The sequence below is a fragment of the Saccostrea echinata genome, unplaced genomic scaffold, assembly GCF_033153115.1.
Source record: "Saccostrea echinata isolate AGI-Se365-2 ecotype Australia unplaced genomic scaffold, CSIRO_AGI_Sech_v1 ptg000012l, whole genome shotgun sequence".
NCBI lineage: Eukaryota > Metazoa > Mollusca > Bivalvia > Ostreida > Ostreidae > Saccostrea > Saccostrea echinata.
In genome coordinates this window covers 16,001,682-16,017,420 of record NW_026889761.1, presented here as the reverse complement: position 1 = coordinate 16,017,420, position 15,739 = coordinate 16,001,682, and the positions used below count along the sequence as shown (strand labels likewise).

Below are 15,739 nucleotides of genomic sequence, written 5' to 3'. Positions count from 1 at the left end.
TGTATATTCATAATATTGGAAACAATTTTTGGCGGCTGTTGAAGGTTAAAGACTTTTATCTAAGTAGATAATGCATTTATTTTATGAAACTTTGTTTATAAATGTGTCAGTTTTGTTCTACAGACAACACAGCTTTACATCAATTGCTAATCGTTCGTAAATAAGTAGTTCATTGTTGAGCAATGCCTCAAAAGACCACGTGTTTTGACTACCATTCGCCAGCTGATTATTTTTTGTACTGCAACTGCAACATTGAAGCTGATTCGTTATGATTCTCTTGTTTTTTAAATTCTTTAGATGTAGTTTGATCATGTAAAAAATTAATTAATGGGCTATTTCAATGAGATTGTTTTGTGAACCACTATTTAATGAGCCCTGTGGTACGTCACAGTTGACTGACAGCACATGTTCTACATCAACATATCTATGTTAATCTTGTATAAAAAACACTACAAAAGTAATTCACTGTATAAAACTATTGACTTTATTGCAAAAATAGGGGATTGAAACTTGTGTTAAATGATTTTTTATTACAATTTTTTTGTAAATGTTTGTATGATACAGAATGTTTTGCAAATTTGGTAGATTTCTTTCTTCCTGTTTAATTTTATTCCTTTTTTAGCTCACCTGAGCTAAAAGCTCAAGTGAACTTTTCTGATCACCCGGTGTCCAGCGTCTCTCTGTCTGTCCATCTGTCTGTAAACTTTTCACATTATCAGCTTCTTCTTAAGAAACATGAGGCCAATTTTAACCAATATTGGCACAAAGCATCATTTTTAATTGCTTAAGCAAAGGACCAAGTCCTATTTCAAGGGAGATAATGAAGAAAAGGCAAAAATAGGGGGGTCATTAAATTTTTTTCTCAAGAACCACTGGGCCAGAAGAGATGAAACTTGTGTGGAAGCTTAGATTCTACATTGTTGAAATCATGGCCCCTGGGAATAAGGTTGGGCCATAAATAGGGGATCAAAGTTTTGCATTGAAGTACATATAAGAAAAATTATTTAAAAATCTTCTCCTCAAAAACCACTGGGCCAGAAGAATTGAAATGTATGTGAAAGCTTCCTGAGATAGTGTAGATTCTAAAATGTTTAAGTCTTGGCCTCTGGGGATAGGGTGGGGCCACAACGGGGGATCGAAATTTTACATTGAAACACCTACGAAAAATTCTTTTAAAAATCTTCTTCTTACAAACCACTGGGCCAGAAGACAGGAAACTTAGGTGGAAGCTTCCTGAGGTGTTTTAGATTTTTTAATTGTACCTATCTTGGCCCCTGGTAGTAGGTTGGGGCCATAATGGGAAACAAAGTTTTACAATAAAATACTAGTATATAGGAAAAATTCTTTTAAAATGTTCAAAAATTAATATGGGACTTTATACGAAATAATTTTTGAAAATCTTCTGAAGAACCACAATCACGCCACACATATGCAGATATTCCCAAGTTGAGTGGATTCATTTTTTTTTTTTCAAATTATGCCCCAGGTTAGAGTTTGCTAAATCAGGGATCAAATTTTACATAAATACATGTATACAGGAAAAGATAATAACTGTAAGGCCAAGTTAAACATAATGATACTGAAGAATCCCCATGTTTTGTGAATTCAGAGACCCTTAGAGGGAGGCTATAATATGGGGTCAGAATTTTTCACTGAAATATATTGTTTTTTTTTTTTGGAAATCTGAAGAACAGCAGGGCTAACATTTCTCAGGTGAGCTTTTTGGCCCATGGGTGGTGCCTCTTGTTTAATTTTTAATTTTCTACAAAAGTAAATGGACTTGAATTTTCAGAACCCTGGCTTCCATCGTGAAAAGCATTACAGCCATGAAGTATGTGTTAGTGTCAGGTGGAGTGATCAGTGGTATTGGTAAGGGGGTCATAGCCAGCAGTCTAGGTATGATCCTCAAGTCCTGTGGTATCAGGGTAACGTCTATCAAGATTGACCCCTACATCAACATAGATGCTGGCACATTCTCTCCTTATGAGCATGGTTTGTTTTCCATTTTCTTAAGCAAGTAATAATAAATGTTCATTTGATTAAAGATTGAGGCATGATTTTTAAAAAAAAAAAAAAAAAAAAAAAACAATAAGAAAACAGTATCTTGAGAATACATGTATTTACTTAATTTTAGATATGATAATAAAACTCTTTATATAATGTATATCGGTTCCAAGATTTTATGATTGATGCATTAAAACAATATCGTGTCATTAATACTTAGTATTGCCATTGCCTTGGGGTTATCTAACTTACTGCCACTCTTTTGTGATAAAGTCAAGATAGCTCTAAATCTCATGTCATTTTCAGGGCATGACATATTGTTTACGCTATAGTGACAATCAAATGATTCAAACAATGAGTAGGCCAAAATTAAAATGAATTGTCAAAGGCTGCATTTCAGGAAGTAACTTATTTTATACGGAATGTTTAGACTTCCAAAAGTAACGCTTATCAGAGAGAAATGGTTGAATTTATTATAAGAAGAGTCGAATTAGCTGAAAATATTTACAAAAAATATAATTCAAGAAAACTAGCATATCCTAAATTTTATCAGCGTAGTGCACAATCATTTAGCAAGGTATTTCACCAGGACTTCTTTCTTATGTGTCCCTTAAAGATCTACAGTGATTGATCTCGTAGTGTATTCAATAGCACATTGCTCCAGCTAGTTGATGTTTCCTACCTCCATGGTAAAAGAGTTCCCATAATGAAGTGATCACGATATCAAGTATTAGGTATTCATTATAAATGCTTTGTTTTTTATATACCAGGTGAAGTTTTTGTTCTGGATGATGGTGGAGAGGTTGACCTTGACCTTGGTAACTATGAGAGATTTCTTGATATTACTCTCCATCGTGACAACAACATCACTACAGGCAAAATATACCAGCATGTTATCAATAGAGAAAGGAGGGGAGATTACCTAGGAAAAACTGTGCAAGGTAAATTTTTGTAAAATTGTGAAATAATAAGTGGGAGACTGGCATTTTTGTAGATAGTTCATTGAAATTGTGTTTACCAAGCACTTTTGCATGAAGATTCTTGTCAAAGTTTTTTTTTCTTTATAGTATAGATGATTTGTCAAAAATACAATAGTAACTGGTCCCTAATTATGTTCACTGGAATACCTTTTATTCCTTAGTTGTCCCTCACATTACTGATGCAGTCCAGGAGTGGGTAGAACGAGTTGCTAAAATACCAGTAGATGGGGATAATAAGATACCAGAAGTCTGTATCGTAGAGGTATGTTGGACATCCTCTACATTTGTCGGAAATTTTTCTTTGTGAATGCCAACCTTGCTGGTGTAGATATTAGTTTATGGTTTTCAACCTTTTACCAAGAATTTGAAGTTAAATCTTTATCATATTCAAAATTCAATGATAAAATAATTCCTTATGATGATTTAAGTTGAAAATTAATGAATTAGAGTTTTCTATTTTTCCTTGTATTGTGTGATACTGAACAGAGGACACATGTAATATGAATGACTTTATTTCCAGTTGGGAGGTACTATAGGGGATATCGAGGGTATGCCATTCATTGAAGCATTCCGTCAGTTCTTCCATTTCCGTGTCAAGCGAGAAGATTATTGCTGTGTTCACGTCAGTCTTGTCCCCCAGGTACAGTATACCGAACGAGTTAAAATCTTCTGAATCTTAATCTGGGAACAGATACATTGTATTTTCTTCCCAAATTTTAATTTTAATCTGAAAAAAGAAAAAATTGTTAATTTCTGTATCACTGTTAATTATAATTTCTGTATCACTGTTAATTATAGTTTCTGTATCACTGTTAATTATAATTTCTGTATCACTGTTAATAGATAGTTTTCCTATGATATATTTTGCCTCAGAGTTATTCCCCTTGGCCGCCATCTTGTAGGTCAAAGTAGTAAATTTTCCTCTTTGAGCAACCAATTTTAAACATGCATGCCAGAAATATATGGGAAAATGTATTTACAATATTGAAATTATGAATTAAAAGAAGCTTTAACAAAAGTATATTCATAAGAAAAACAGTGTTATCTTCACCTCAGTGCCCAGTATAACAAACTGAACTTGGTTGAATAATGAAGGGATCTGGGGATGTTGACCTACAATATGGCGGCCATGGGAAAATAACTTACTTAAAATCACCTTGATGGAAAACCATCTATTATAATTTCTGTATCACTGTTAATTATAATTTCTGTATCACTGTTAATTATGGAGATTGACTTGACTTCTCCAGCCAGGAAGTACGGGAGAGCAGAAAACCAAACCAACACAGCAGAGTGTGAGAGAACTGCGAGGCTTAGGTCTCTCCCCAGACTTAGTAAGTCAATATGTACAACTTCATTATTTAGGGTAAGTAGTGGCCAGTTAACACTACATAGATAGTCAAGATTATCTCAGATAAATGTGGGTTAACTCACATTACGTCTACTCTGGGTCACATTAACTGAGAACAAAATTGTGGGTTAAGTTAATCCTGAATCGATTGTGATGTCCTTATTTCACTGTAACATCATGCATGGTATATAATTGAGACCCAAGAAAAGAATTTTACAGTGGTCATGATATTATGACATGGATAAAATATTATGGATTAATATCTTGAATACCATGGATATGTCGAAGTGATTTGAAAATCCCAAGAACTTTTTCTTTAAGTATTTTACCCTCAATATCACAAACCCGGCATGTCGAAAGTTTTTTCTAGGTCCAATCAGGTTTGAGATAACAAGGTTTGACTGTATTTTGATTATGTTCATCTTGTCTGAATCTGAAATGAATAAGTCAAAGATTAGGATAATTGAGCTAAAAGGCCCGTGCTTACTCAAGTAAAACAAAGATAAGGAAAAAATGAAAAAGTATGCAATTTTCACTTTCTTGTGTTTACCATGCAAATGTTTTAGTGTTAAGTATTCTTTTAGATTGTGTGTCGATGCCAGAGTCCAGTGGCTGAAAGTGTTAAATCTAAAATTTCCCTGTTCTGTCATGTGGAACCTCAACAGGTATGTAAACTGTGTCACCAGAACCTCAATAGGTAGGATAAACTCTGTCACCTGAATCTCAACAGTAAGATAAAACTGTGTCACCAGAACCTCAACAGGTATGTAAACTGTGTCACCAGAACCTCAATAGGTATGTAAACTGTTTCACCAGAACCTCAACAGGTATGTAAACTGTGTCACCAGAACCTCAACAGGTATGTAAACTGTGTCACCAGAATCTCAACAGGTACTTAAACTGTGTCACCTATAAAAGATTTAGAAGATTCAGTATCATCTGCAAGGAACTTTTCATTCCTTGCATTCTCTTCCTTAATTATTCATTAGTGTTAACTCAATTTAGTCATGATTATGTCTTCAGAAGTTGTATTACCGCAAGTTTGAGAGCTTTGTTGTGGCAGTTTAGTAAACTGCTTATACAGTAACTGTACTATAAATAGTTTGTCTACTATTTTTGTAGGTATTTTCGATACATGACGTCTCTTCTATATATCGAGTCCCCCTACTGCTTACAGAACAGGGTGTATCAGAGTACCTCATGAAGAGGCTCCACCTCAAGTACCCCTCCCCACACAATAACCGCTGGATGTTACGGTGGAAAGACCTTGCCAAAAGGTTATAGTCTGTGATTCATAGCTTCTAAGATGAGAAATGGAATAATTTAACCCAACCAAAACCCTACATTGATTTATATACTGTGGTTTTACTAATTTTCATGGGGATCAAATTTCGTGGTTCTGTCAAAAATTTCACTTTCATGATAGGTATATTTGTGGACAACTGAATGTCTTGTTTTAAAATAATTTATGAAAAAAAAATTGTAGTTGTTGATAACCTAAAATTGGTGTTCAACAAAAAAAATTATTGAAACCACAACATAAGTCATAAAGCTATGTACTCAAACATGAAAGAATCATAAATTTACAAATTATTAACAGAAGACTTCATTTAATGTGTTCTGGTACTTTAAAATCCATATTTTATTGAAGAAATTCTGTCATTGTTTCAGACATGATCAGCTGTTGAGAGAGGTGACCATTGCTCTAGTTGGTAAATATACTCAGCTAGAAGACGCCTATGCTTCTGTCATCAAGGCTTTACAACACAGTGCCCTGTGTGTCAGCCACAGACTAAACCTCAAGGTAACTTATCACACCATACATAGTCGTGTTTTTGTACACTATGACTATACAAGTGACTCTAGATGGCTCGAACTCCGATCTCTCGAAGTTCTCGATCTCTCGAAGTGAACCTCCTGTCCCGTTTTTTTCCTCTATGAAACTAAAGCAAATTCACTTCTGATCTCTCGAACTTCCGATCTCTCGAAGTTCTCCATCTCTCGAACCAAAACCTTGGTCCCGTTACACACATTTCATTGTTTTTTACTCTCTATCTTTCAAAATTTTGATTGCGCGTGTGTACACACCAATCAAGCGTAAAATTAATGCAGCTTGGACTTACCTGGATAACAGTGAACGCCTGGGGCTGGCATGGAGGTGTTAATTGGGTGTTTACATAGATGACACTATACCTGTGAGCATCCGAGTGTTGATAATTGATTATAATTGGTAAATTATAAACGAATTGCTTCACAACATATTTTGACTTGACAGCGAGACGATAATTTTCAGAAAATAATTTAAGAGATGAGTAAATAATTTACCTTAGATTATGAAGTTTTATTAGAGTCTATATAATCCCAGTATGACAAACATTGCACAAGAATTGAATACCGATTTAATACAAGAAATCTGGTTCAGGACTCGATCAAGCCCGGGGGTATAGCCATACCGACGATTGCAATTCAGGTTTCATGTTATCATGAAATGGGAACAAATAAATATTGAAACTTAAAGAGATCGTTTTATTCATTCAAAATACGTTCATTGTTGTTGAAATCAAGTGAATTTCCTGTAAAATATGAAAGAAAACGTGCATTGATATTATCAACATATACTTACGGTATTTATAATAGTAGATCAATGATGATCGGAACTGAAAATTCCGGATTTTATTCACTTTCTATCTCTCGAACCCCTCGATCTCTCAAACTTTTCTTGCGGTCCCTTGAACTTCGAGAGATCGAGAGTCACCTGTATATACATTAGGGATAGGGTTAGGGTGTATATATGTAGAAGTTATTAACCTTCCATAATTAATGTACTTTATTTGCTTCTAAATGAAAGATGAAATATTTGAAATAATATGAAATTGCATGTAAACTTGTGAAGAATTGATTATCCAAAGAATGTCAGTTTGCATACACATTTAGGCCAGCATTTTTTTTATATATTTAGGTTTACGAACCCCAAAATTATAAAGTCCCATAGGAGAAGGAAATAAAAGGGAAAAAAAATAAAATATTTTTTTTTAATAGATTATCAACTTTATTCTGTCACATACAATCATTTTCGCTGCTTTTTTGATGCTGTCATAATAGGCTCCTTGTCACTGGCCACACAATGGTTACAAATAGGATACACAAGATAGCTGTACCTTAAATTGCTAATTTCATCATCTACCAGTTGAGGCCAGAGATATAAAGTTTGAGATTTTTGTCAAAATATATGATTTTCAAACATTGAAAGTAAATTTTCTTCACTCCTTCAATATATCTTAATTTTTTAAAAATATATGTTTGGTGAATGTGTTAAATTTGTTCTAAAATATTACTTGAAACCTAAATTAAATATTCCTTGCATATAATAGGCAGGGAGTATTGGGAAATTTCAAAATTTTTACAATTAATTGTCAAATAATTTTTCTGACTGACCAGCAAAACAATGATATGTGCCTGTATGATAATATACTTGTTTTCTTTAATAGTTGAAATATTTCATTTTTTTGGGCTATTGTTTATTTTCCCTTATAAATGGGCTTTATTTCTTCCATAGTTTTACTCATTACATCTTATGCGTAAGTGATCCTTTTCTAACAAATGTTAAATAAGCTATAGCAGAGATTTAATATTTTATGATAGAAAAAAGGCATTGCATGAGTGGCAACAGTAATTTTTTATCTTTAAAGATAAGAGAAAATATAGTGACCTAACCTTGCATGCTCCTAAAATAAGATGGGTCAAATTTGATCTTACTAATAACATCACTTAAGGATATTGTCTTCTTGAAACTGTTGAAATTTAATAAATTTATAGAAGCAATGAATATGAAAAGAATCCATCCTTACTTTTATTTGGGATAGGAATACTGATGACAGTTGACAGAAACAGTTGCATTATTGTTTCAGTATATAGAAGCTGCAGATCTTGAGTTGGATATGCTGAAACAAAATCCTTCCAAATACCACGAAGCCTGGCACCAACTAGTGTCCGCTGAGTATGTATGATATACACTTAGCACTGATAATACTAACATCACTTAATGAAGTTTTGTTAATGAGCAATATTAATTCATTTAATTTCTGTAAGAAATTTAAACTGAAGAACTTGTGAAAGCCTTGGATAATATTTATGGTGTGTATACAATTTTTCATTAAACATGTAGTTATGGGGAAAATTCTTGTTAAAATGAGTGAAACACAGTATGATTACATATTTCTTACTTTGAGTATTTTCCAGGGTGTATTTTCATTGTAATATATATTTTTTTCCCTGACAGTGGTATACTTGTGCCAGGTGGATTTGGAATCAGGGGAACTGAGGGGAAAATATTGGCAGCCAACTGGGCAAGAACAAAAAATATACCATTCTTAGGTATGAAGGTTAAAAATATATATGTTTATGTACAGTTCACATTATACATGTATTTCATATCTAACTTGGGTGTTTCAGGAGTGTGTCTCGGGCTGCAGTGTGCTGTGATAGAGTTTGCTCGTAATGCACTTGGCTGGGAGGGGGCTCATTCCACAGAATTGGATCCAGCCACTAAATTCCCTGTGGTAATTAACACTTTACACTGACTTAAGGGAGTGAAAATATAAACCCTTTCATTTGCCTTGTAGGGGTTTAATTATATACAGATATCTTACAAGATGTAGGTGTATCTCAAAACATTGTTCTATAATACACATTCATAAATCTTGATACAATATGTGGTATGTCAAGTTTGACAATCAAAAAAGAAAATCTTCATTTTAAGAAAAATGAATTTCCTGCAGCTGATAATAAAAATATTCCTATCACTGAAGTACAAGGAGTTACCAAGTTGTTATAAAACAGGGTGTAGTGTTGAAACTGTACATGATCCAAGTACATGCACATGTTTATACATATCTTTGTACTCTTCAATTTAGGTACATTTCCTTCAAATTTTTATCTCCTTTTGTATATGTATTGAGATGAATATGTATCATAGTGTATCGAGACACATCTGATATTGCAGCATTTAATGAATATTTTCTTTTTTGTTTGTTAAAATTTACATGTATCAGGTATGGAGAAAGGTTCATATTATATACATGTATGACATGTACATGTACTAGAAAGACAATATTTTTATTATCAGCTACAGGGAATTCAGTTTTTACTTAAGGTTCATCAACTCTCTGCTCACACATGTATTTTTTCCCCTTCAGTGCTGATTATTTCCCAAAAGAATTCAAATCTTGTTTTATATGATTCAGATGTACACAATTTCAGCATACCTCGCAGGGTAAAATTTGACAGAAATGACCTTTTAACAAATTATAAAGGGAAAAAAGTCATCTTGGTGAGAGTTATCTCTCTTAGCAGAGGGTCAATGAACCTTAATGAAGCATTTATGTCATCACACTCCAAGATTTACAGTTGGAACCATGGCATAAGAAATTTACACATCCTACTTATGCGGATTATGTACAATGGTTGCAACCGTTAATTCCCACATTAACATAGAAAGAAAGCATTTTATTGTTTAAATGTACAACAGGTGATTGACATGCCAGAACACAATACCGGACAAATGGGCGGGACCATGAGGCTAGGAAAACGCAAGACTCTGTTCAATGCTAAGACCTGTATAACAAGTACAGTTTTCAATGCATATTGTCATATTACATTGTTTCCAAAAAAAAAAAATTACAGTTCACCTTGAAAGGGATTTGTAAATATGATCAATTGAAAATGAAAACTGTTTAAAGTTTGTTGATCTTTGTTGTCTTCAGAGCATTTCGTTATAAAGCAATATTGTCTAATTACAGAAAAGTTGTATGGAAATAAAGAATATGTTGAAGAGAGACACAGACACAGATATGAGGTAAATCTGTCGTTATTATTGTTTACAATCTGTACAGAAGATAATATGGTGCTACAATATTTGATAATAACTTTTACCACTCTAAATTCAGGTGAATCCGAAGTACATACAGACATTTGAGGATGCTGGAATGAAGTTTGTTGGTCGCAGTGTTGATGGAGAGAGAATGGAAATTATGGAATTAGATGGTAAAATTGATGTTTACATACTTTATTTCACTCTTGCTTTCAGGTACTGTAAATCACTTTATTCTCAAGAGCTTTATTTTCGCGTAATTACGTGACACACTGTGCTTGCGAAAATATCATTCTTGCATATATTAGTATTCCTAAAGATTAGATAGAGTAGTAACCACGATTCGTGAAAATTTTGTGTCGCTAATAATAAGGGTGCAACGATAAACTGTTTGACGGTATATCGCGGTATATTTTTCCACGGTTCAATTCACGATACGCTAAACTGATATCGGTCCAGAATTATCCGAATCGTCCGTTTTGTTTCCTTTTTTACAATTTCAAAATGGCTTCCGCACAAAATGTGAGGTCGCCGATAACGCATTTATAACATAAGTTAAACTCATCTCCAGCATCGTACAGACCTCAGATTTAACATGGAGAAGGACTTATATTATATGATTATGATTATAAGTTATAGATGTTAAGACAAATGATAAACCCAATAGATCTAAACGTATTCTTTGGTAATACACGATATTTCATTACGTGTGTATTTCGATGAAAATTCACTGTCTTGTTGACTAAAACGTGTTAACACGAGAAATATGACAACTGGTTTTCTACGTAACTAAAAGGAATAAAAGAATGAATGTCTTCCTTTTTCATTCCAATTTAAAAGGAAAATTATTAGGAAAGGTCCCCTTAGTTCCCTGTAAATGTTCATCATTGGTTTAGAATATAGTCAAAACTCAAAGATCTACCTAACAATCCAATTCTCAAGTTAACAAAATTTTATTTTAAATATTAAAAATATGAACATTTTATATAACCCTGTCAAGTTTTAAAAAATATGATGACAAACTTGAAAGACTTTTTAACCTTGTCATGTATCGTGATACGTATCGTATCGTGAACTGAATACCGTGATACGTATTGTATCGTGAGGTTAGTGTATCGTTGCACCCTTAGCTAATAAAGAGTAAATGTCTATCTCACGAAAATAATGTGTCGCGAAAATTTAGTGATCTACAGTATTTATATGTAAGGTGTAATGTTGTGATTTAAATGTGTTTGTCTTTAATGCTTGAATAAGTCAGTGATGTAGTTTTAAGCCCATGTAGTAAATAATTTTCAACATTTTCCTCAGCTATGTATTCCTTTATAGTACTACATATACTCACTACATGTATGTAAGTTATGAGATTAATTGTGAGTTACCTCCCTTAAACAGGTCACCAGTACTTTGTGGGTGTCCAGTACCACCCTGAATATATCTCCCGCCCAATGAAACCCTCGCCCCCTTATCTTGGTCTCTTGCTAGCATCCACAGGGAAAATGCAGGCCTACAGAACCCGAGGGTACAGACTCTCCCCACATTTATCTTATAGCGAGGGAAATGACTCAGAAGATGAAGAAATATCAGAGATTGTCAGAAACCTCAGCACAGATGATGGATTCGAAGTCTCAGCTACCCAGACAAGCACCAGTGATCAATCCTAATCGTGTGTGTCAATATTCATATCCTGAACGATCGTGTCCAAATAATTATTTACATTCCCTTCACTGGCATTAAATGTGCTTATTAGTCTTCTTTTCTCCTGCTATGATTCAGCTCTAGCTTACTGTGCTTAGTACTGGTATGAACTGCCATGATGTAGTACCTGAAAATAACTTGCATTTATTTATACTGAGCAGCTTTTTGTTATATATGTAAAGCACTTTACAGCATGTCTGGACTACTCGCTTCATTCAAGGAGAAAAAAGAATCTAAATACTAGCAGGATGCAGCTGTTATGTGGAAACTCAAAAGCACTCTGTTCTGTGCATATTTATAATTTCACCTCACTGACATGAAAAAATCAGCTTGGAAATAATATCAGAGGACTGAAAATACATAAAAATGTTTTAAGTGGACAAGGCAACCTGAGCTGTCCCCGATTATTTTCTATATGCATGTTTTATTGTTGTGTTGATTGTTGCAAACTGCCTTTGTTTTCGTTTTTTTTTTAATTAGGTGTAGCATGTTTAAGAAAGTCAATCTCCTAAAACACCACTGAAGTACCATTGTCATACACATGTATACTGACATATCATATCATCAACCGTAGCTGTATTTATCCACAGGAATAATACAGGAAAGTTGTAGGTTTACAGATAAAATATAAATTTATAAATAAATATAAATCTAAAATTACTCTAGAGCACTGTACAATAAAATATAGATTTGATAAACATAATTTTAGAACAATGAATAAATTAATTAAATTAACATACAGAAATGTAAGAAATTATAACATGTTTTAAAATCACAAAATGACACTAGAATTACATACATGCAATACAGGTACAGTATAAACCTTGTACATTGGCTTTATTTTGCAAGTAATTTGTGGTACATTGATTTATTTATACCATGAGTAATTGCTACAAACTTACGTAAAGGAGAAAGGCCGAAAACTGTCCATTCTGTGAGAGAAAGAACTAATCGAGGGCCGTAGGCCCGAGATTAGTTCTTTCTCTCACAGAATGGACAGATTGAGGCCTTTCTCCTACTTAAAACATGATTTCCTTTGTTTTGAAAATAAAATATAAAATGTACAAAATGACAGGTAGCAGACATACAATGGCAAGTTCATTGTTTACGGAATGGACAGTCACAGGTAAGCTAGGGATGCAGAGCAATTTGTTGAATAGCCATTGTGTTTCCAGATGCAAATAACAAAAGGTTTTTGTCTTAAGAATTGACAGTTACAGGTGGATTTTGTGGGATACTAGTATTTATACAAGTATGCGATGCTTCAAAATCAGTTTACAGTTTGCGTTGTAAAGGCATACATGTTTTCCTGTAATGGAGAGAGTATATGACAGAATCAAAATCTTATAAACCAAAATATGCACAAAATTAGTGATATTTGGATCTGAAAACAGAAAAGGAAGAGTAAAAGAAATATTAGCCAAATTTTGACCCAAAAATGAACTTCGACGACAGATATAGATGATCAAATTCAAATCAAACCTGGAAATGTTTTATTTGAATTCTATTTTTGGGGATATATTAACTGCAGCAGTGTAATGGTGAGATGCAAATTGTGTTCTGAGTGCTGGATTAGCCATGAGCCAATCTTCGACCTGAAATGTTTTTCAAATCAAATTGGGAAATGTTTCATTTTTATTTATTTTCTACCGAAATATTAACTGCAGCAGTGTAGTGTTCATAGTGCAAACTGTTTTCTGGGTGGAGGATTTAATACTAGACGTACTTCTATCTGAAAATGAATTCTCCCCGAGGGAATGATTTTTCCGAAATTTAAATCAAATGTGAATTCGAAATTGTGTCATTTGAATTCAAGTTTTGTGAAAATTAAGTTTTGGGTATTGAAATAATGTGCATCATTCATGGATTTAAAAGAGTGAAATCGAGCAGATGCTGTGTAGACATTGTGTTCTGGAATAACTTTGGTCTCCGCGTTCTTTTTGTTATTTACGTGTAAATTAAAAAGTATTTAGTATATTTGTTTTTGTTTCCCTCTTGAACACATTCCAAAGTTTACCTGTAACTCTCCATTCTCTTTGTTTTAACTGTCCATTCTTTTTGAAAAAAACTGTCCATTCTTAAAAGAATGGACAGTTTTCCAAAAAGAATGGACACTTACAGGTAACTTAATGGATTGTTTGAGGAGTTAGCTCAACATTAAGCTATAGAATGGACAATACAAACAAAAGGTTTACGTCACAATCATGTTTTAATTGTAGTTAAGAACTAATTTAACAATTACCTTTTTGAAATACATTTATATGGGCATTATTATAGAGCGATTAAAAACATACTCAATTGTGCTCCATATATTGAAATTTTTATACACAAAATACTTAATTTTCTCCAGAAAATATATTTTACATAGATGTAGAATGGAAAAAAGAAACTGTAACTGTTTCAAAATGAAATAAACATACAATACAGTTCATATTAAAATTACATCTAAATGTTTACAAGTAATTTGAGGCTTTACTTTATGTAATCACAACTTTTATGCTTAGTGTGTTTCATTGCGGTACCTGTACCGAAGATTTTTCTTTATTTTCATAGAAAATATTTGTTCAATTTGTAGTTTGATGTACACTGTTCATGTACGTGTATGTGTTGTCATACACTTTGTCTTACAGTAATCAATTTCATATACCCGAAAAATTTATTATCACATAATTTCTTGTAAAGCACCACTCGAGAAATAAAATGACTTGCTTTTATATTTTCCCTTGCTGATGAAATGCATTCAAAAACTTGAATCTACAGTAGTCTTACAGAGGCACATGATATTTTTATATATCTCCACAAAGACCAGCAATATATCAGTTTCCCTTCTACAAAGTTTATATTGATATTGGTGTTCATTTGAAGTGAACCTGTGTTTTGTAAATGTATTTATTTGATGATAATGTGCATTTACAGTATGTTTGTGTGTAAATTTTTGTTCTAACAGATTTACTAAATGGTTTTTAAAATGCTGTGCTTTTCAGAATTCCTAGATGTTTGCAGATTATTTTAATGGATAAAAAACAAAAAATATTGATATTTTTTTTTCTTTTGTTTAGAGAGCTACTTAAAAGTAATGCCTAAATGTTAGAATTTTTATTTAAAGTGAAAAATCTAAGGGAGGAAAATCTCAACAAACATGATGTCTCAATAAAGTGTCATAATATTACAGTTGTTGAAAATAAAGACGTGAAACAATTTATTTGGTTAGTATTTCTTCCTAAGCCGTAAAACCTGTCGGTGGCAATTGTTTCCTGATAGTTGTACATCAAGAGGGTAAGTGTCATTGAGATGTTTATATAGCTATCCCAATGTTACAGTCTAATGAAACCATTTCTTGTGAACTTCTGTTTATTTTTGGTGAAAATTAAAGTTGTTAAATTTGCAGTAAATTATATTGCAAATTAACTTGATTTTTAAGTTATTTGTGCTGAATTGTTTTGTATGATCAACCCTATAAAATTGCTGGATCTGCCCTTGGACAAACTGCTGCTCTTCTGTTTTTGAGAAAATTTCTCCTTTGTTCCCTGCCATAGCCCCATCCTAGCCCAAGGGGCCATGATTGAACATATCCGATTCATCACTATATGGAGATGCTAATATATTAATATTATACATTGAAACTTCAATCTACATTGTTTAAGGAAGCCTTCAATTTTTTCCCTGTTCCATATCCCACCATATTTTCAGTTTATCTTACCTGTCCTTGGAAGAGGGCATGACTTTTCATTTGGACAAACTTAAATATCCAGGTATACTTTGTTGCAAGATAAGTTAAAATTGGCCACTTCATTGCCCAGAGTGAAGCTTGAGCTCATGTGAGCTAAACAGAACTAATAA

General features: G+C 33.1%; 1 protein-coding gene across 2 annotated transcripts; it reads left to right on the top strand.

The window, feature by feature from the left end:
• LOC133185423 (CTP synthase 1-like) lies at nucleotides 1-12,834 on the top strand. 2 transcript variants are annotated; one of them, XM_061320617.1, is made up of 16 exons: nucleotides 1-44; nucleotides 1,793-1,992; nucleotides 2,775-2,945; nucleotides 3,146-3,246; nucleotides 3,505-3,624; nucleotides 4,235-4,318; nucleotides 4,920-5,000; nucleotides 5,458-5,612; nucleotides 6,007-6,139; nucleotides 8,244-8,332; nucleotides 8,615-8,709; nucleotides 8,788-8,894; nucleotides 9,863-9,959; nucleotides 10,134-10,189; nucleotides 10,281-10,377; nucleotides 11,597-12,834. In XM_061320617.1, the coding sequence occupies exons 2-16, from the start codon at nucleotides 1,827-1,829 to the stop codon at nucleotides 11,863-11,865; spliced, it is 1,821 nt and encodes a 606-aa protein (XP_061176601.1). In that variant the 5' UTR covers nucleotides 1-44; nucleotides 1,793-1,826; the 3' UTR covers nucleotides 11,866-12,834. The 2 variants fall into 2 exon arrangements, with proteins under 2 accessions (XP_061176601.1, XP_061176600.1); XM_061320616.1 differs by having other exon boundaries at nucleotides 14-63.
• Nucleotides 12,835-15,739: the final 2,905 nt, after the last annotated feature.